This window comes from Pleurodeles waltl, chromosome 9 (genome assembly GCF_031143425.1).
Source record: "Pleurodeles waltl isolate 20211129_DDA chromosome 9, aPleWal1.hap1.20221129, whole genome shotgun sequence".
NCBI lineage: Eukaryota > Metazoa > Chordata > Amphibia > Caudata > Salamandridae > Pleurodeles > Pleurodeles waltl.
This window is the reverse complement of record NC_090448.1, coordinates 874,933,809-874,956,194: the sequence shown is the minus strand read 5'-3', so window position 1 is coordinate 874,956,194 and position 22,386 is coordinate 874,933,809. Positions and strand designations below refer to the sequence as shown.

General features: G+C 42.3%; 1 protein-coding gene across 1 annotated transcript in view; it reads right to left on the bottom strand.

Moving 5' to 3' along the window:
• The window catches only part of TTC7B (tetratricopeptide repeat domain 7B), a 1,338,716-nt gene that overhangs the window by 497,260 nt on the left and 819,070 nt on the right, over window positions 1-22,386 (bottom strand). The window contains exon 16 of the mRNA XM_069208186.1: window positions 7,925-8,041. Within this exon, the coding sequence (XP_069064287.1) occupies window positions 7,925-8,041 (117 nt within the window). The remainder of the gene's footprint in view (window positions 1-7,924; window positions 8,042-22,386) is intronic.

Below are 22,386 nucleotides of genomic sequence, written 5' to 3'. Positions count from 1 at the left end.
TAAGTCTTGACTGCCAAGGAGGACAGGTTAAGGTCCAGAACCTCAGCCGCCCTGTGCACAACCACTGCAAAAGAGGCTCCTTCCTCCGTACCCACAGTATGAGGGGAAACCATGCCAGTTAAAGGTGAGGTGTGCAACCCACTGGCCTCACCCAGTTCCTCATCTCGGTTCTCACCCTCAGCTGTGTTTTCTCCATAAGGATCCATAGACCCCTCTCAAACATCTTCCTAACCAGGCCTTTCCATCAAATGAGGCACTCGCACCGCTCCAGGAAGGATGTCCTCAGCCGGCATTGGACAACGCCCATCTTGCACCATGTCGGGTATGACGATGAGGATGGTGCCGCCTAGGGGCATCTGCTGCATCAGCCCAGGAGGGGGCACCTAGGAAGGTCTTGGTCTTGCCGGTGGCTCTACTTGGGATCCTTGGGACCCAAATGTTGCAGAGGGTGAACCTGCTGACATGCTTCCACTAGGGGCTTGCTGATGCCCAGGGGGCCTGAAGGTGCTCCTGAGGGGCCGTGCCAATCAAAAATGAGGCACATGGGCTCAGAAAATTCCTTGAGCTGGGCGACGGTCACTCCAGGAAAATCTGGAAAGCACAGAGCAGACCGAGATTCAAGCACTGTCGACTAATGGGGCCTGGAGTGCCCATGCTCCTCTTTGGATGACTTTGATGGACACAGGGAAGCTGAAAAGTGTTTGGATTTCTTGTGGGGCTTACCCGACTTCCTTAATGACTTTGAGTGTGATGAGGAACATCGAGAGGGGCTTCGCATACTGTCCCAGGACCTCACAGGCAAAAAGGGACCTTGAGCGTCGCAGAGCTGACCGACGTGAGGGGGCGAGGAGCTTGAGGGATTGCTCCCTCAGCACCTTTGGATGCATGTTGCAGCAGTCCTTACACTCCATGCAGTCATTTCCCAGCCATAGGCACCACAAACATATCAGGTGGGGGTCTGTCACAGACATTTGCCTATCACAGGCCCCACACGGTTAGAAACCAGACTGTTTTATGGGTGACATCCTCACACCAGGAGATGAAATCTCACAAAAAGAGGGCAAACAAAATGTGAAAAGGGGCAGTCAAAAAGTGACTGAGGGTTAGCTCAAACCGAATGAGCGCTATCTGAAGCAGAAAGGAAAGAACAGATGTCAGACCGCCAAGGTGGCATCTTTATAGGTACCACGCAAATCACTTCTGGCATGGACAATCCAGATGAGGAGCCCAACAATGCCACCTACAGGCGCGCAGGGGTACTACTCAAAAATCTTCTGGATCCAGTCTGACACCTAAGGGTATTCAAAGGTAAGGAACCTGAGGCTACAATTCTCTGCAAATACATTTTTTACAAAGGAAATCTTTTTTCAGCTTCTTCCTGGATGGTGTTGGGGCGAACCATCAAGCAGTGGCGGACAAAAGGAGGGATCTCAAGAAGCGTTTTCCCGGTGCAATTTTCCATAAGAAAACTGTACAGCGATACAGCAAAAACCAATTAATAGAATTGTACTAAATATGGCAGAAAGCTTGATCCTGATCCAGAAAGCATGCTTTTTGTGATCTGGTGTAATCTGTTCAGTAGTTTTTGAGAATTTAAGGTGCAAAATATATATGTCTATTTTAAGCTACAGTTCTGCAGCAGTAGATCTATGGATCAGTGAGCTCAAGTGCACGTTGTGGTTGGCAGGCCGCAACCAGTAGGAAAAGCTGCAGTCATCATCTTAGGACTCCAGGACATGATCTTGAGACCGACAAAATAAAATAAAAAAAGATATAAGGGGCCAAAATAAAATAAAAATGCTATATATACAGAAGGAAATAATTAATACAAAGGAAATTGCAAATAATGAACTGAAGTGAAACTGGAGTAAGGGCTTGGAGAAGTATTTTTACCATGTTGGTTGTAACTAACTCACGTGCAAAGAATATAATTCAATTAAGCATGGCGGTTTTCATTTGACAATGGCTGTGTAATTAGCCGAAATGAGTTCTGAATTGGAGACAGTTCTTGCAAGAAGGTTTGACTTACAATTTGGCAGTACTATGACATACTGGACGCTGCCGAATGATTGAATAAATAATATTGCATCCCAGTTTGAGTGCAGGTGTTTCTCTGTAGCGAGAGAAATGAAGTTTAGAGCTATATATATATATATATATATATATATATATATATATATATATATATATATATATATTTATTTTGGGGGGGGGGGTCTTAGGATCTGCAGATCAACCACGAGAGGAAAAACCGCTCACCAGAGAATCACAGCACATCCACGGTGCAACAAAAAAAATAAAAAGGTTGTGGATTCTTGTGTGGAGTTGGGCGCCAGGCATGGCTACATGCCAGGCCATGCATTCAATACCATGCAGTGCCTAGCCACACACTGCGGGGGTTGGGTGCCTCCCTGGTGGTTGGGAGCAAGGCCAACCCCTTGCTAGCCAAAGGCTGTTTGTGGCGGGGTCGAGCGCCTGCTGGAGGTTAGGCACAGGGCCTGGCCTTTGCCTAACCCCATGCTCCTTTACATTAAAAACACTTATAAATTCACTGGAAAAAAAACATAGGTTAAACTGACATTTTAGTTTGGAACTGTACCATTTTACCAGAGGTTAAAGGAACATTACGGTTAGGTGAAAATGTCAGTTGAAACATAAAGCTTTAAACTAAACCAATGAAGTTCACCAGTTATATTTATCGCAGGTAACTATAACTCATTCTCTAAAGTAACTATAACTTGCACCCTCGCCATGCACTGCTTGTGCTCTCACATATTACTGCACTCAACAGATGTTGAATGACTCCACAGATAACATCCCTAATGACATCAAAAATTACAATATTGATAACAACACTGTGCACGGCGAGGGAGTGAGTTATATTTACTGGAAATAACTATGACTGGTGAATTTCAGTGGTTTTGTTAGCTTAAAACTTTGTTATAAATGACATTTCAACCTACCTGTAACGTCCTATTAAATTTGTGTTTTTTCAGTACCAGTAGGTAGTTATTGTTAGGACCTAGTTTCTAAGGCTGTTTTTTGCTTGTCTATATCTTTGGCACCGCTTCACGAATCTTCACCTAATTTTCCAAAAACATTTCACAGACAGATGAGCCGCTGTCTGGAAAATTTCGAGGTGATCCATCAACCAGGGGCCGAGATAAAGGAGGGTGAATTTTAGAGTATTTTCAATGTTGATTCCCATAGAAAAAATTGAACAGTGATAGTACAAAAACCACTGTCCGGAATTACATCAAATTTGGCATAAAGGTAGCTCTTGGTCCAGAAAGAGCCCTTTTTGTTATTTGGTGTAAATCCATTCAGTAGTTTTTGAGAAATTTAAGTAAACCCAAATTTGTACATATAGGGAGGTGAAGGATTTGTGACCCCTCCCGATACCGTGCAGAGAACTGATTGGCTGATAAAACTTCCACAACAGAAGTGTTGTCAGTCATCTTGGGACTCAGCTGAAGCCAAGTCCCAGAGAAAAAAAAGGGCCCAGGGTACGAACACCCTGACCCCTTAGCTCTGGTGGTGGGGCTCCAAAGGGAGCCCCCCATGGCTAAAAATATTTTTTTTTAAACTTATTACGGTTGGATTTACGCATGCTTCATTTTTATGAAGCCCCCGGGTGGGGAAAGTCCCAGGGGCATTTTTTTGCAGAAATGTGGTGCGGGGTGGGGAGGGCATTCGGAGGGGAGTGTCCTTTTGGCCCCCCTCCCACTGCCCCAGTGACCGCCACCTTCCTGGGGCTTATAATATGTATGCTGGGGCCGCATGCCCCCTCTCTCTGCCCTGGGGACCACCACCTTCCTGGTGGGTTTGGATAATAATAATGAGCAGGTGTCCTGTATGCCCCTGTGTCCCAGCGACCACCACCTCTGGGGCACACTGCAATTTATTTACGGGGGCCATGCCCCCCGCTGGCTTAGGGACCACCACCCCCCAGGGCTTAGCTTTAAATATATGCCGGGCCTGCGACCCCAGTGTGACCCGGGGACCACCACCCCCAGGGCAAAGGTTAAAAAATGTGAAGGGGTCCCCTTGGGACCCCCGTGCCCCGGGGACCACCACCCCCTGGGGCCATGTAAACATTGGAGGGGAGCCTCTGATAGTCTTGGGGACAGCCACCCCTCCAGGGCCAACTCCTGCAATGTCCCAGGGTGGTCATCCCCGGACATAGTAGTTTGCTGTGGCTTGGGTGCAGCTCTGCAGCCAAGTGAATATGATATATATATATATATATATATACACACACACATAAAAACACAGAAAAACCATAAGGTTACAGGGATTTTACAGTTAATGTGTGTGTGAAAAGGAACCATAGAAATTCATTGAAAAAACCAAAGGTTACTGCCACGTTATAGTTAGGTTGACGTTTTACCCGTAAAAACCATAGCAATTCTGCAGTTATAATTATATTTATAGTTATACTTATGTTAAGAAACTATAACTCGTTGTCTAAACTTACTTTCCGGCATGAGGTATAGTTTCTTCAGGTAAGTATAACTATAAATATAACTATAACTGCAGAATTGATATGTTTTTTACAGGTAAAAAGTTAACCTAACTATAACGTGCCAGTAACCTTTTTTTTTTTTTCAATTAATTTCTATGGTTCCTTTTCACACACACATTAATATAACCACCAGGCTCTGTAGACAATCCTCCTGCATGCTCCGAAACCCAAGCTGCACACGGCCTTCGGGGCTAATTGCAGTGGGAGTATTTTTCTCTTGGATCTGCGGATCCTTCACAAGGGGGCCATGCTGAGCCCCTTTGTGGATTGAAGAAAAGAAAAAATACAACCATTGGGAATTTTGTTGCCCATGGACCCCAATGTGTCCTATGGGGTCAGGATACCTGTATAATGACCCTATATATGTTTTTACACTTGTTTCCCACCCCCATCCTATGTGCGAAACAAAATGGCGGCCGCAACTTTTCTGTCAGCTTGTGGTTAGCCAGGACCTTGCTTTTCCCCAGAATAAACGGATTCTGCATTAGTAGATATGCGGAGGATCTGCGTCCCTATATATCTTTATTATTAACTTTAAATAACTATGAAACTATTGAACAGGATTACACATAATCACAAAAAGCACAATCTGAGGACCAAGATCTAGCTTTCTGCCAAATTAGGTGTAATTCCGTTCAGCGGTTCGGGCTATACCTGTGTCTAAAGAATGTGCAAATCCCCATAGACACAGTACGGGGAAAAGGTGTTTTGGGACCCCCCCTTTTTCCATGGCCTCCGTTTGATGAATCACCTAGAAAATGTCAACACAGCATCTTAACTGATGTTGTATTAGTTTTACAAATGTCATGAAGATTTGTCAAACGGCGCCAAAGTTATTGGCACAACAATTTGTTTTACCCCTATAGAAATAGTTGGTCCGAATTAAATAAATTATGTAAAACTGTAGTTATGGTTCTGGCTGAAATTCGCCAGTTATGCCACCGAATAAACCGCACACCACAGCTCAAGCTACTCACCATGCTTAAAACACCAATTTGCCAATGGTGCTGAAGCAAACAAAAGAGCTATCAAGAGCACAACAAACAAGGCGGACATCATGTGTTATGATGGCGTGTGTTGAATGCATTGTTCAGCATTTGAGCTTGAAACTAGAAAGGAAATACATACACATACACAGTGTATTATTTCTAGGAACAGAATTCCATTATAAATAGATTTTTTTGGTTTGCTAATAATTTTAGCACTGAACCACTTAAATACACTAGCTTCAGTTAATATGAAGGAACTATCGGGTTTGATCATGGCTGTGAGTTAACAGCATGCAGGCGGTTTAACTTACACCCAAATAGACATTAATTGCCAGAATGCGGCAATGACAAAAAGAGTCCACTAGGCTCCAGTTGTCTTCTCACTTCTCATAATGGTGTAGGACCTCGGGACGGTAGTTTGTTTCTACCATTGCCTTGACTGTCTCTCAAATCTTCCGGACATTTACAAAGGTTACCTTCCTTTTTTAAAGAAAATGTTCCCTCACCTCTTCACCTAATCTTACATGTTCTGCACTTGTCCTGTGTGTTTTGCACTTTGCTACAGAGGTCACTCATTATCCTACCAAGTGTTCTATACCCTGCCACAAAATAAAGCATATTGTCCCCCACACTAGGTGAATCATTACACAATGACTATTTTGACTCTCCGTGTGTGAAAAGTTTAAGATTTAAGTGGTAAAGGTGGACTAAAGTAAGAGTTCTTAATTTATCTCCAGTGTTTTCATAGCTTTAATATAGGTGTCTTTCTCCAATCTTTTGTGAAATGAAAGCTACTTGTGTTAAATGAAAATCACTCCAAGATACTAACAGTGTTGAAATAGTGACCGTATCAAACAAGATGTCATTTGTAGCTATCCCATGTTAGATTACCAGCAGTGATCACCTCAGTGCATCAAGCAGGGTTGCTAGCAGTAATGTAAATATGGTTTTGTAGATTGTGAATACCCTCTATATATGTTGTACATAAAGGACACAGTGGTGTTGTCTCTGGAATTTAGGAATTTATATTACTAATAAGTCTCCCCAATGTCACGTAATTTATATTGCAAATATCAGCCTTAAATAGATCTTAGAAATTCAGTCAATATTCTGCAAATACTGGCGAATGTGATCTGAAAATACACACATTTTTTCCAGATAAACTGTCAATTTTGGTATATATAAATTAATTTAATTAAGCAAATCTTCTAATTTAGCAGGTTGGGATGCACACAGGAAAGCTACTAACAAGTAGCTGAAAAGCTACCACTAGCTCACGAGCTACTTGTTGGAGAAGCCTGCTTTAATATGTTCCTTTCGGCAGACATTCATTCAATGTATCCTAACAACCACATCGGAAACAAAGATTTTCCTGGATTCAAACGAAAAACCCAGAGATGGTGGAAACTACAAATAATGTAACATGGGAAAGTTTAGATTGTCAAACAAACAAAAGGTGATAGGAGGAATGCCTGTAAATAATCTAACTACTGGCAATCACTGGGGTAGCATTCCAACCCATTGTTATTCCCCCCTTTGCCATTTTAGATTGGACCCAGCCATGTACAAATCAACCTTGATCCTGCTCTAACAGAACTATCCGGCCCTATCTGCCAAGCAAAGTCATCTCTGAACTGGAACACAAGCAACCCAACACCTGTGCCTGATCCGAGGTGGCATAGTGGGCAAAAAAGATGGGTTGGACCACTTCCTCAAGTGATTGACAATTATTTCCTAGAGTGGGATCTTTTCTACATGAAAAGCTTAAAGGAAAGGTCGTCATTTCTATTGCTGGTGCTACCTTAGATCATGGTAATGCTCAGCTGGATGGCACTTCTAAGAAGAACATGAAGAAGTGCAAGTCATACAGATTTCAGTTTATGAAATTTATGAGTGAGGTAACCACAGTTTCTAATATCTTCGTATGATACATCCCCTGTATGTGCACAAGTGAGATTGTTTCACTATAGGATTCTTTTTGTTGGGTTAATTTGCAGTTTTTGTAAAATGCCAACACGCATACAAGTAATCCACCAACATTCATCTTTGTCAGAATTATACTCTCTGAACCAGATAAACAAGACTGCCCCCATCTCCTCACACTCCGAAAGCTCTGTAGCAGACAAGTAAAAAAAAAAATGCTGAATTATGTGGTGAGTTTGAAGTCATGTCTGCTTGGGGTAATGTTGGCAATAGTAAAGCCAACTCAATGTCGGTTGAGCTGGAATCTGAACATCTTTGCTTCTTAACAAAATCTATAGATTGACTAACTGTAGCCAGGTTAGAGACAACATGGAACATCCACTTAGGGTCCAAAGGCACATTATAATTTCAAACATAGTAACATTCTTAGGGTTAGGTTAAACTGCAAAAAGGGTGATCAAAGAAATTCCCTAGCAAAAAATATTACCTGGGATTAGTGAGGTTGTAGCAAGACTTCCAAATCTGCAGCATATGTTTGCATGTAAGCAGTGCTTCATCTGGCCCTCTACAGAGGGATTCCAGCTTGACTTTTGAAAACAGTAGGCTAGAGGGAAAATACAAATCGGTCTTAAGCATTTTGTAACAGAGGCAAATATATTTCTTTCATTGTTAATTTGTACCACTATTGGTAAACATATCTTTTTTATTTCATTCTTTTAACAGTCAATAAATAAGAGTGAAACAAGCAAATAACTTCATAATTCAGAGCACATGGCATAACAGCAGTATATCTATGCAACAGAAGAATGTATAAGCTCATAACATAATTCAAACATATACAAAATTCACAGGTACGAAATGTAAGTCGAACTAGGTGGCAGGTAAAGGAAGATGCATGGCGTAACAAGTGACAAAAATTCAAATTACAAATATTGTATTTTATTTAGCATCATTTTCTGCTGCCTACTCAACAAGGCCCATAGCACAGGGTGCAGACTCACTTCAGTTGGTATATACTGTAGTTCCAGTTACGTTGTTGGATGGAATCATATCAGCCTTCTCAGTATCTAGAATAGTGGGACACTTTCGTGTTATGCCAATGAGATCTTAGACTAGGTTCAACCTTCAACATTTGGTTTCAGGAAGACATTGAATAGTCTTAATAGTGCCATATGCTATAAAGAGTGACACTCCTGATCCAGCCCAGCAACATTGCTTTGGGAACCCTATCCTTTCTTTGGTATGCGAATCATCACACTGTCAGTGTCAACAACAACCCAAACCCGAGTTCAAGTGAAAACTCAAAACCCTAAGCTTTCACTGACATAGCTAACTCCGCCATTATGACAGCACATACCTCCTAATACTCATACTCTTAAGTCCCTGTTCTTTGCTCATTTAATATTCAGCCAGGACCACATCACTGCCACAAGCTGCACAGACACTCGCTCTGTTGGGGTTTGCACTTCTTCCCTTTAATTTACACCTTATCTGAGCTGGCATTTTCCCTGCTCTTGTGGTCTCATGGCACGTGATTGTTTAGATGTCCTCTCGAAAGTGGTGGTGAGCTGCAGCAAAAGTAGCAAACTGATAAAGTGCAGTATTAATCCTACGGACATTCCTCTATCATAGACTCCTCTTTACAAAGTTTAGTACCTAATTAATGTGGGTGGCTAAAATGGTGCAAAGGCCAGGACTCTACAACTGTGATGTCTTCTGCAAGCCAGATCCACAAAATGGTCTCTGAAAGGGCTAAATATAAAGAAATTTCAAAAACAAGTATTTGGTCCCTATGTCCAACAGATATCAAAAATCTCCTACCTCTGTGTTCTTTGGCAACTTGTGTGCATATGTGTCTTGTCATTTGTATTTGCATTTCCAGAGCACTCTGAAGAGATAGTGGGTAATATATTGGTGTAATGTATACCCAGTCATTTGTAAATAGACGAAGGCTCATCTTCTTTTGCTCACAAGTATCAGAAAAGTCCCAGACCAATGACACTGAAACTAAGGATGCGGTTGGGGGATGAATATATGATGCAACGCAGTACACCAAGGCAGAGTAGTTGAGGGCTATGATTACTGCTCTACATTTTGTGGATTAAAACTACTTTCCAATGAAAACATGGCTAAAAATACCACCATAAGGTATGTACAATATATAATTTTTTGTTTGGTGTGTAGGGCCACAATCATGGGCGTCCACATGGGAGGGGCACATGCCACCCCTGAATTTAGGTACAGCCTGGTGTGCAGGCTCATACTGCAGTGTAACACTATGGCTGCCATAGTGTTACGGTGCCTACACTAGTATGGCTGCAGACCCCGCCAAAAAAAGTCCGGGAAACCACGGACCATGGCAGATGGGTCACAGGGAGTGGGGGTGGGTTCTCCTGGTGGCAGCTAACACTGAGTCGTAGTTGGCCCCAGATTGGTGTGACTCATGAGTCTCGCACTGTCATTGGTAGCTGAGGCTGAGCACAACGCTACCAATGACAGTGCAAGACAGCGTGCACCGCTACCAGTGTCAGTGCGTGACTCCTGAGTCGGACCAATCTGCGTCCAACTCAGACAATTGACCTCTAAAGTTGGCTCACCCACACCCCCCAGCAGCAGTGCGCAGGCTCGGGCCAGTCAGAAGAAGCAGGCTGCAGCATGTTTGTCGCACTGAGCAGCTTGTTACAGGGAGAAGTAAGATAGCTATACCTGGAGCTAAATATAATATTTATGTGGTGCATAATATGTTAACATAAAAACAGATTAGAAGTTGCTAATCAGACAATGGCAGCTTGATCCTTCTATTAAGCTTTAGCATCAGGTTTCTCAACCCTTGGAATGCCTGCACTTTATGTGATAATGAATATGCCATTGCCCTTTTTGACACTTTCAAAAAGGGCCGAAGGATGGATGACATTAAAATGATGCCCCCCTTCCCCCCCTCCCCCCCCAGCATTGAAAAAAACTTCTGTGGATGCCCATGGCCACAATAATGGATTGGCCTCACGATCGCTTTCCTAAACGTTGGGATGGATTCTGCAGCGGAGCAGCTTGAAATAGCTGTAAACACCTCAATATATATATTCAGCGTGAAATATCACAGTCTATCATACCAATGATGCAGAATTTTTTGAGACTGTTTACACCTGTAAAGAGATATGCTCTATAAAAAAATAATCCATCTGTTGCAGAGGACGTACTACTTTATTTGATAGTTGATGTGGACAAGGCTTTTTGTGATGGCCCCAATTTAAAATCCAAGACGGATTATATCAGAAACATATTTCTAAAATGAATTAATAACATCGAATCAAAAATACTTTAATTGTATTTTATAGTTTATCAAACAAAATCAAATACAAACTGGCACATGAAATGAGTAGGAACTATTGGTTAAGTACCTGTTAGCCTCTGAAATGTGTACAAGCAATCGTCACAAAGAAAAATCATAATTTGATAAAACAAATTCCGAAAATAAGTGATCAGTTATCAGCAATAGAAACAGAAATCGGCGGATTCTAACATTAGATTAAATATATTAAATAATTTGGCCAGTGTCCTGGTAGACTAGTCTTTCAAAGCTTAAGCTTTAAGCAAATGAGGATGGCAAGGAAGGCTGGGGCTTCGCGCCGTACTTCTCTTCTGAGACAGGCAGCATGCTGAAAACGGCTTCCAGATGCCTCTGCACAGCCCGATGATGAAGTCACAGCAGGCACTATATTAGCAGGCGCGTGCCCCCTCTATGCTCCAAGCATGGGGCGGATGAACTCATTGTGCTGAATGTTGAACACTAAACCATTTCCTATCTATTTACGTTGAAAGAAAATCATTTCAACAACCCTGATAGTGGAATGACCCACCATGGTCAGACGCAGCGGCCTCGATTCGGTGACCACGCTGTTATCTGTGCTAAGATAACCATTTATTAGGCACACGCTATGGCTGTTCCAGGCCACTAATATTTCATTGCTTGTAAGGTAACGCTTTCAGGTGTATGCGTGGTATCTTGATGGATGCTCTCTATTCTGCTGGCTCCCAGCCTCGGGCTTTTTGAAGGATCTCATCGTTTATTCAAGTCTTGGTATTTTTCCACTTTGGGTTCACTGCATACGGACCGTGGAGTAAGAGAGTTTTCTCTTTCTGTGTACCACCTTTCCTCTACAAAACAAGGTACAAAGTGCGACTGGGAGTATGTATGGGATCAAAAGGGTGTGTTTTTTAATCTGTTTCAGTCTCGTGAGATACGGTGTGATATGTGTGTGTTTTAATGGGAGTTCGGAACTAAATGCCATGTAATTATACATGGAATGCTTAAGGTAACATAACATCATATGTGTGAGATGTGCTGGGAAGTGTGGGTGCCATTTACTATTTCTTAATATACCTTATCAATAAAACACAAAAGAACGAGCTAGTTGATTTCCAAAGCCACTGCTTTTTGTGTCTGATCTAGCCTCTCTTGGGCAGTCATACAAAAACCTTTAATTAGGCATTGTGTATTGGTCTGCCTTTTTTTGTTTATATTAACAATAAACATGTCGCTTTCCCCACATAAGAATACTCTCAAACATGTTTACAAAATCATGAGGGAAACACAAGAAATACTTTGCTGCATATGGTCAGAAGTTAAAGAGGGTTGAATGAGGCTAGAAGCGAGCCACTGGCACTCATTGGCATGTCATTTCAACGCCTGAGAGGTAGTGGGATTTGGGGAAGATGCAGTGAAATTTGCCGTACTTCGGTAAAAGTGAAAGTGGGAGGATGCGCTGATCAATCCTTGTGCACACCTCCTAAAGAACGGGCGAATCAACTCACCACATCGTTTTCTCCATACATTTTAGTTAATCATCTTTTTGATACCGACAGTCTTAAGTTGGGATTCTCAGGTAAGAGATTCAGGGCGTGGCACAGTTTAGACCTTTTACACCGAGGGTCCAAACACAATGTTTCAGTCATGAAAGATTCTTTGGAAAATGGTCTGAGACTTCTTGAATATAAGGCTCTATTTTAGTTGATAAATGGAAGTTAGTGGCGTAACACAGACCCGCACAGCCGCGTGTTCGGGAGAGAAGGGGGAAGTTAACTTCAGGGAGCCCCCTCATCACAGTACTCTGGCCTGAGAGCTCCTGAGTCGGGGGTGGGAGGCCTCCATGTACTTTGCAGGGGGCCCCCCTCCAGTTTAGTTACGACACTGATGGAAACTTTACTTTTCTTCCTGGATTCATTCATCTCAAGTATCCTGCAGTCGGGGTTCGCGGGGATTTAGGGAGGCGGACGGAATTAATACTTTTACATTTTAATATAACATTTTTAAAAAATGTACCTCCTCCACCGGGCGCTCCTCTTTCCCGCGACGTCACTGCATGCAGGCACAGGCTCCCAGCCTGCCCTGCAGCCAATCCTGACGCTGCTCAAAGCAGCATCGGGATTGGCTGGGAGCGCCCTGGCTGAAGGAGGGGAGGGGGGGTGACGCTCCTCCGCCCTTATGGAGGAGCTACCCTTGGTGTCCTGGGTTCTCAACTGTCAGGTGTTTGACGGAGGACAGTAGAGGCATTGGTCCATGGCTAGTAGAACTAACCAAGATTAAGGCATCTGCTCAGAGCGGTTGGTTGAGCCTTCTTCAATACTCTGTATTTTGGATTAAGAATGTTGAAAAGGTCTACCTTACAGATTGTGTCATATCCATTTGAAGCTGTCAGCTTCAAATATAGCTATTAATTGTTAGTTTTTTACTTTGTTTGGCCTATTCATTTTAATAGGTTTATTATGTTGGTGCCGTTTAGGAGTATAAACACTGGAATTCACCTATTATCATATGTTCAGGAAATCATGAATTGACTGCTCATGATCTCACACATTAGATGACTGATACCATTTCAAGTGACATATTTGATGATATCACTGAGGACTTCTCAAATCTTACATCCCTGGTGAGATTGCACAGGACGTTACCAATGTATGATCAAGTATGTTTGTATATGTCAAGAAATTGATTGAAGACAAAATTGTGGACTGAAGACAGCATTGCTGGCCTCACAACACACCTCACGAAAAGACTTAAAGACATTCAGAATTCAGCAGCCAGACTCATCTTGGACCTCCCAATAAGGACCCCCACCTAAGGAACCTCCACTGGCTCCCCATACACAAACAATGGCAGTCCAAGCTGCTGACACACGCCTATAATGCCCTGCACAACCAAGGACCTGTATGCCTCAACCACCGCCTGAGCTTCCACCACTCCCTCAGATGCCTGCGCTCCGCATCTCTCTCCCTCGTGCACACACCCCACATCCACCAAAGCAACTACAGAGGCCGTTCCTTCTCCTACCTCGCAGCAAAATTCCAGAACAGCCTCCCCGTCCACCTCAGAACATTTACCACCATCCATGAATTCAGAAGGAGTCTCAAGACCTGGCCGTTTGACTGAGGCTTCACGCAGCAACCCCCAGCGCCTGGATACCCTCATGGGTGATAAGTGCACTCTACAAATCCGGTTTGATTTGATTGTATACCTCAAAGAAAGATAAATAACCCAACAACATGGACAGCTAATACCTTGGAGAAAGGTTAGATCTTAAGAGTTTGCTTCCAGAATATAATGCTTGTGAAACGGGCTAGGCACAAGCAGACCCACTTTACCCAAGGTATGGGTAGATGGTCAAAGTAACCCAAGTTTGTGGTCACTTTATACAAGAAGGAAGCGGTGAATCCTCAGAGTATCACGGACGGAGAAATTATTTGCAAAATGTGTACCGTACACAAATTTAATGTAGGAAAACTTTCAAAACAATTATGGCATATTTGAAATTCTTTTAATTATATAAATAGTGCATACATTACATATACGACATACCAGGAAGAGGCAGAGTTAAAAGTGGTTTTACCATTCATAACGGGGTTAAGGGTAGAGTACATGGTCTGGTCAGGTACGTCAGTCATGCATATTTCTTGTTAAGTGTAGGAGGCTGGCCTGGTTTGTAGTGGGTACCTAAGGTACTTACACCTTCTACATGGTTCAGTTATCCCTTATTAGTGAAATGTAGTCAGTGTCTAGAAACCAGGCTGTCTAGAGGTAGCTGTAGGCAGAGCAGCCAAGGCTGAACTAGGAGACATGCAAATCTCTTGCAATACCACTGTAGCCACACAGTACTTACACACATGAAAGACAATACTCAGTGTTACAAAAATAAAGGTACTTTATTTTAGTCACACAATGCCAAAAATACTTTGTAGGCTGTACTCCCTTAGGATGTAAGTAAATCACACAATATATACACTAGTAACCAGAAACGAGGGCACAGTAGGAAAACAGTGCAAACTGTGAAAAACACAATAGGTTGCAATAGGACTGGGGGAACATAAACCATATACTAAAATAGTGGAATGCGAATGTCAGTTTCACACCTAGGAAACTAGTGTGTAGAGGGGAGCTGGGAGTGTAAGAAAACGCCAAACGTAAGTAATGTACCCCACCCAAGAGCCCAGGAAAGCAGGAGTAAAACACAGCAAGTTTCCTAAAATACTTCAGAAGTCGTGATAGAAGATAATGTAAGAACCAGAAGATAATGCAAGAACCAGATGAAACTGCAAGACACCAACAATGGATTCCTGGACCTGAAAACCTGTGGAAGAAGGGGACCAAGTCCAAGAAGAACTGAAGAGTCTAGGGAGAACAGGAGCCCATGCTAACCCGGATGAAGGTGCAAAAGTGGAACCACCGGTGAGAAGACAAAGTCAGTATTGCACCAAAGAAGACAGATGCAGGTTCCTGGTTGGTGCAGAAGATGTATCACGCTGGATGGATGAATGAATGCAGTCTGGTTTGCGTCGCTGGATTCGACAACAAGCCTTGGCACACGCAAAGCTCGCGGTTAGGGGGAAATGGCGCTGCCCAGGACCATGAGGGACCTGGTGGCCTCTACCCAGGAGGAGGAGACAGAGGGAGCTCTCAGCAACTCAGGGAGCTCTCAGAAGACCCGGCAGCGGGCACAGGTGTCCACAGCACGGGGACAAAGAAGGTGCAAATGGAGGCCCACGCAGCACGACACAAAGGATTCCCATGCTGCTAGAAAACCACTCAGGAAGCTGTGCGTCGCAGGATGGAGTGCTGGGGGCCTACGCTGTGCTATGCACAAAGAACTTCTTGGAAGGTTGCACACAAGCCCTAGCAACTGCAAGTCAAGCGGTGCACGGGGGTACTGTCTTGCGTGGGGAGGCAGGAGGGGTCTCTGACATCACCTGCTGGCACTGTCCGCTCAGATGCTCTTATAGTGCCCCACCACCTTGCAATCAAAGATGGCAAAACCCAGGGACACACTGGAGGAGCGCTGGGCACCACCCCTGGGGTGGTGATGGACAGGGGAGTGGTCACTCTCCTTTCCTTTGTCCAATTTCACACCAGGAAGGGACTGGGGGTCCCTCAACCGGTGTCGACTGGATTATGCAAGGAGGGCACCATCTGTGCCCTTCAAAGCATTTCCAGAGGCTCTGGGAGGATAGCCATCCCATGCCTGTAACACCTATTTCCAAAGGGAGAGGATGTAACGCCCCTCTCCTAAAGGAAATGCATTGTTCTGCCTTTCTGGGATTGAGCTACTCCAGTCCCAGGGGGCAGAAGCCTGTCTGTGAAGTGGCAGCAGGTGGGGCTGCAGTGAAAACCTCAGAAGACTGGTATGGCAGTACTGGGGGGCCATGGTGGAGCTCCTAGTGTGCATGGGATTGTGCAACCAATACTGGAATCAGTATTGGGGTACAATTCCCAGTTGTTAGACACCTTACATGGCCATATTCGGAGTTGCCATTGTGAAGCTACATGTATGTATTGACCTATATGTAGTGCACACTTATAATGGTTTCACCACACTCAAGAAGTCCAGGAAAATGGGCCTGGATGACGTGGGGGCACCTCTGCTATAGCAGGGGTGCCCTCACACACAGGTACTTTGCACCAAGCTTTTAGGGTTGGAAGACGTGTTGTATAGGTGACTTATATGTGACCTGGTGCAGTGAAAATGGCTGTGAAATCGTGCATGCACGATTTCACTGAGGCTGCAATGGCAGTCCTGAAGAAGTGTTTGTATGGTATCCTTATGGGTGGCAAAAGAAACGTTGCAGCCCATAAGGATTCCCTGGAACCCCAATGCCCTGGGTACTTATGTACCACATATTAGGGACTTATAAGGGGCTCCAGTGTGCCAATCTGGAGCAAAATATGGAGTCACTGAACTATAGTGACAAATTAAGAAAGAGAAAGAGCATGAGCACTGGAGTTCTGATTATGAGGACTCCAGTGACAATTAAGAAAACATTGAAACACACTGACAAGCAGGCCATAAATCATAAGCACTGGGGACCTGACTAGTGAGGTCCCTGTGACACAGTCAAAAACACAGTGACATAAGGCAGAAATTGGGCGTAACATGCCAAAAAGAGGGTACTTTCCTGTATTAAGCCTCAGGCATCTTTTCATGGTAATGATAAAGTAAGTACACATTTTCACAGAAAACAGCATAAGATGATTAGAGCACTGACTGGGAAACCTGGAAAGTCTACACCTAGTGTGACATGAACATGAAAGACAGGACAACTAGCAAGTGTGGCTTGTGGTTGTGACTACTTGGTACTCAGTATCTCCAAACGAATGCACAATATTTTTAAAGGTTTTTTGTCAAAGCTAATGATGAGGTTTGAAGGGTGTAGAGGTAATAGTGGGTGGTGTGAGGGGGCAAACATCTCTTAAACTGTGCCTTTGAAAAAACTGTTTGGCATGTAGGTTTTGATATCATTGTGGAGACATTTTGTGATATCCCAGTGTCCACAGCAGTTATATAACAGATGATGTCAATGGTGATGTCAAATGTGATCTGATCAGTGTTGTCAATATGATAGTATTTGAATGTCTTTCTGAGATATCAACGATGAAATCATTAGTGATGTCATAGGTGAGGTCATGAGCAGTGCATGGCAGTGGACCAAGTTATGGTTTGTCTCAAATAACTGGTGAATTTAAGTGTTTTTTATCTTGTTCTTTGGTGCTGCAATAAACATACAAACACAACAGATATAGAGTAACCAGATACTATAACACCATAAAATGTCATAAAATATTATAATTTGCATTTGTTAAATTTTTCCATTGGTTGAAATTTGTAATTTACAGGGGTGGCATCCTTCCCATGAATTACAGTCAGTAATTCATAAAGGCAACATGATTCCTCTGAATGAGGGGCTTGAAGTCACTGTTGTTTGTCAAGTAACAAGAACTCGTGACGTTGCATTGCTATACATTTATCAGAAAATAGAGAAATTGCACTTTTCAGGATTACAACATAATGTCCATATTAAGAGGAAATCTTTGGCTATTCTAAAGTAAACTGCACCAATGGACCTTCACAAATCAGTTTGTGGATTTTTTAAGCTGTGCCATTTAGGTCTATAACCAAAATGATTTTTTGTCAAATGAGCCCAAAACCAAGTTTGAATTACTAAAGGTGGAATATAGGCATAAAAGCTGGGGAAAAAGGCTCAAAAGCTTTCATGATTTTTTTTGGGAAACACAGATGTATATAGTTAAAAAAAAAATGATCAACACTCCTGATGACACTGGCGGTGGGTCATTATGGGGGCAAATCAGTAAAACAAGATTTTAAACCTTTACATTCAGGTAAAAGTTTCCTATAATCCATCTATTTCAAGAACTGCTCCAGGGAAACGAAACCCTTTCAGGATTATCCAATACCCCAGAGGCCAGAAGCTATACTAACAGTATGTACGTAAACTCCCAACTGAGACTATGAAGGAAAAGGATAACTACTGAAGAGTCTATCACAAAATACAAGCGACTCTCAGTTTACCAAACAACCTAAATTGCTGCTTTTACTGAAAGAATAATTCTGGTTTGGTTACCATCACCTTTTCAGACTCAAGTAGACATGTATTAACCATCTACACTGTTCTTTAAATAGATATGGATGGACCTGCAGCTCATCAGATGACATTAAAGTTGCAGCTAGACTGCACAATCACATTCACTATGGCCACATATAAATGGTGAAAAGGACTTGTGAAGGGTCTGCATGCAATGGCCTTGGTGGGATAAATTGATGGTGCTGACACTAGCAAGCTGAGTTTGACCTGATACGAAAAAACAAATCTGTCCTGGGGGGTTCTCTGTGATCTCGGCCCAGTTGTTCAGGGGTGCCCTAGAATTTCATATTCCACTGCATCATAAGCCACAATCATGTTGATAGGGATCTCTGGTTAGTCCAGTTACAGTGATGATTAGAGGACTTTCTTATTATCAGCCAAATATGCCACTACTAAACCTAAACTAAGACTTGTCTTGGTTAAAAATACTGTGGGTCAATATATCATTATGAAGTTGTTGATACATGAGGATGGGAAGTTGGAAATAGTTATTAAAATCACTGGAGTCCAGGAGTCTAGACGAACTTAGCCGTGGATGTCTGGTTTCTGATTTTTTTCCCTTCAGGAACAGAGATATGGACAGCAGCTCTCGTCTTAAATTGCAATATCTTAAAACGGGTTAACACTGGTGAACTACAGACATCACATCTAATTTTTGTAGCAGAGTTTTGTCAATTTTGAGTGATGGTCGAAAAAATATCTAGATGCCAGGAAAATATGGCAGACAATACAGAAGCTGCTAGCATTGTACAACAGGACTCACCACAAAGCAGTGGTATTTGAGCCGCAAAGGGAAGCCTTAGTGCATGAATGGCTACAGTTTGCCCTTTCATATTTGCTAGTGTCAACATCATTGCTTTCCCCCTTTATAAGAACAATATTTACAGGAATTCATTTCGGAAGCTGGTCCAAGTTAAGTCAGCCATAGACAATGTTTGTCTTTGACTGTCAAATAAAATAGGATTGAAAAAAACAGTATATTGTAAAATAATATGAGTTGCCTTTGACCATGATGGAGAAAGATTAGTGAATGCAGTAACCATTGCCGGGGAGAACAATGTGAAAAGCATTCAATATTCAAACTAGGAATCCAAATGTCAAACAGCACAAAATCACACTTTTAAGTGTTTCTCACAACAATTTAGACACATCGTTCCTGATTAGGATAACGAAACCTTACCCTACAGGTTCTACTCTCAATTACAACTAGGAAGGGTATCAATCCAAAGATCGACTAGGAACTAAACAGAAGGACACAGAACACAAGAACAGGAAGAATATCTAAAACAAGAAAAGAACAGTATATTATTATTTACTGGATTATTATTAATTATTAGAACTGTTATTAATCTCATTTTGACAGAATTCAAACTACAAAAAAAACACAACCCTATTTGTGTCACTGGGAGCAAGAGTGTCACAATTGTGACACCTAAATTATGTGCGGTGATTATATTTTAAATTCTAATTTATCACATAATAACGTGCAAAGCCACCTTTGTGGTGACTCCGTAAGTCCAGAAACGATCCGCTGCTTGGTCGAGAGTAGTAATGCTCTAAGGTGGAGGAAAGGCCACTACCAGGCTGCAGTAGCCATAGCAAGGTGGCCAAAGGCCTTAATACAAGAATATACAATAGACCTCTTCCTCTTAAGGATGCAAACCCAACTTCACCCTTGAGATTTATTTTGTGCTAGCTGTGACATATGGTGCATTCTCCAATGCAGTTTCTTTATGACTAATTTAAAAAAGTATATGTTTTATTGGTAGTTCAAAGGGCACACTTGTAGTGCCTGAGAGTGTTTTATCAAAGGATTGTCACTCCTGCTACACTCACCCAATTTTTTTTTTTTTTAAACTGAATGGGGCAACAGAAAAATGCTCTAATAAATTGCCTAAAGCCATGTTTTACAAAGAGTTCAAATAAATAAGGGTTTTGATATGCCTTTATGTTTTTTCAATATGTAATAGGCAACCTCTCAGATTTATTTTCCAATTCAATCCATTTCCTCATCCTGAACTTCCATGTAGCTCGTCGCTTAAATTAAACTACAGAAGACTACGAATGGGCAGTAGGGAGGTACATAGATCTCACAATGCCAGTGGCATCAGGGCTATAACTCCAGTTAGAGAGAAAACACGGGCTCTTATAACAGGCCCATTCACTCTCCTTACAGAGACCATACAGGTTCACATAGCAAACATGCCCATTAGGTCACACTGATCTTAGGGGCTAAGGTCTGATCAGTAATTGTATATAGTGAAGATATTAATGTACCTCATGAAATACACCCTTGGGACTCGACAAATAATCTCTATACCAGACGGTAGATAAACAAATACCAAGTAAATTATGCGACAACAGCAGCAGTACAAGTTTCCAACTTAGCATTAATTATCACTCAGACACATTATAAGCTTTAAATATATTTTGAAAATGCAGGCAGTTTGCCAGCAGTTATCAGCTCGTTATTTTCTGAAAATACAAGGCCAAAGCTTACAATTTTATGACAATGCACTATGTGTTTCCAAATAGTAGCTTTTCATTAAAATATGTTATCCCCATGTGTCTCACTGCGCTGCAATTTCGTTGAAATAATCTTTTTGCTCTCAAAATGAAATCAATTGGCCAACAAAATTCAGCTTGACCTTTTCAACGAGTGATTTAATTTCCCACTGCCCCTGTATGAAAATGTAATACCCAACACTACCATGTACAATCGGTATACCGATACACCACTATTAAAAAAAACTCCCAGTCGATAAATGCCAGGAGTGAAAAGTTCATCAGGTTCAGATTTTTTTCCACTGCATTCTGGTACTTGTAATCCTCAAATTATAATGGATAACAATAATAATACCGAAATGCTAAATAAACAAACCAGCAGTAAATGAGCTACTGACACCTACAGAAGTCAACTTGAACTCTCTGTGCAATGCAATGTAAATGTTTTAAAAATAAAGTCCCTCCTCATATTCTAATGAGGTCGGAGACATGAAGGCCGATCGGCTATATAAATTGCATGGGTGGAGGTAACTACTGTAGAAGCATAGGCCATGCACAATAAATGATTCCTAAAACTTGTGAGTGCAGGAGGTATCACACATGTTTACAGCTCACACAGTTTTTGTCTGCCCATAGTGTAAAATTTCAGAAACCATGCCCCAGTGGCTTAGTTCTAGTCACCAACACAAGGCACAGAAATCATTCATTCACACATATAGAACAGGTAAAGTACAGGCAGCAACTATGGTGTCATCCTCACACAAAGAAAAAAGCAGGCACATTACGGGGAGCCACCTCTCACACATAAACAGGTGTGGAGTAGGCAGATCACAGTGCAAACTTCAGTCTTACTCAAATCAGATGCAGGTAGCTATCTCACTATGTCATATTGTATACGGTATCAACTTGTGGGCTTTCATGTGACAAACCAACACATTCTTGGTATTTTAGTCCTACTTTGCATCCATTAAACTAATTCGATTGACACAACTGACAGCACTGATTTAAAAGAGACTGTTGGAGAGTGAAAACAGTATCTGAAACAACAGAGTTAGGTGACTACGCTAACGAATGGAGCACAGGCTTAACAGTTTAACAATGGGAACAGCCCATAACCTTCCTTTACACACAATGCAGATAGTGCGGAACAAGTCTCCTTCATCTATAAAATATTCCGACATGAGCAGGTGCATCGCAAACTTTCCTCACATAATGTACACCAAGTACACCACTGCACGCATCCCAGACTCACAAGGGGTCCAACACAGGCAGTAAAAATGCAAGCCTGCATCAGGGAAAATAAATAAATAAATAAGTAAATATATATACACTGAAAAAAACAAAGGGTACAAGGACGCTATAGTTAAGTTTTAAATTTACTCTCACAAAATGAGAGAGAGAGAGTGAGTGTGTGTGAGGGCGTGTATGTGCGTGTGAGAGAGTGTGTGTGTGTGAGAGAGAGAGATAGAGAGAGAGAGAGAGAGAGAGAGAGAGAGAGAAATCCTGCAAAGTTTTCCA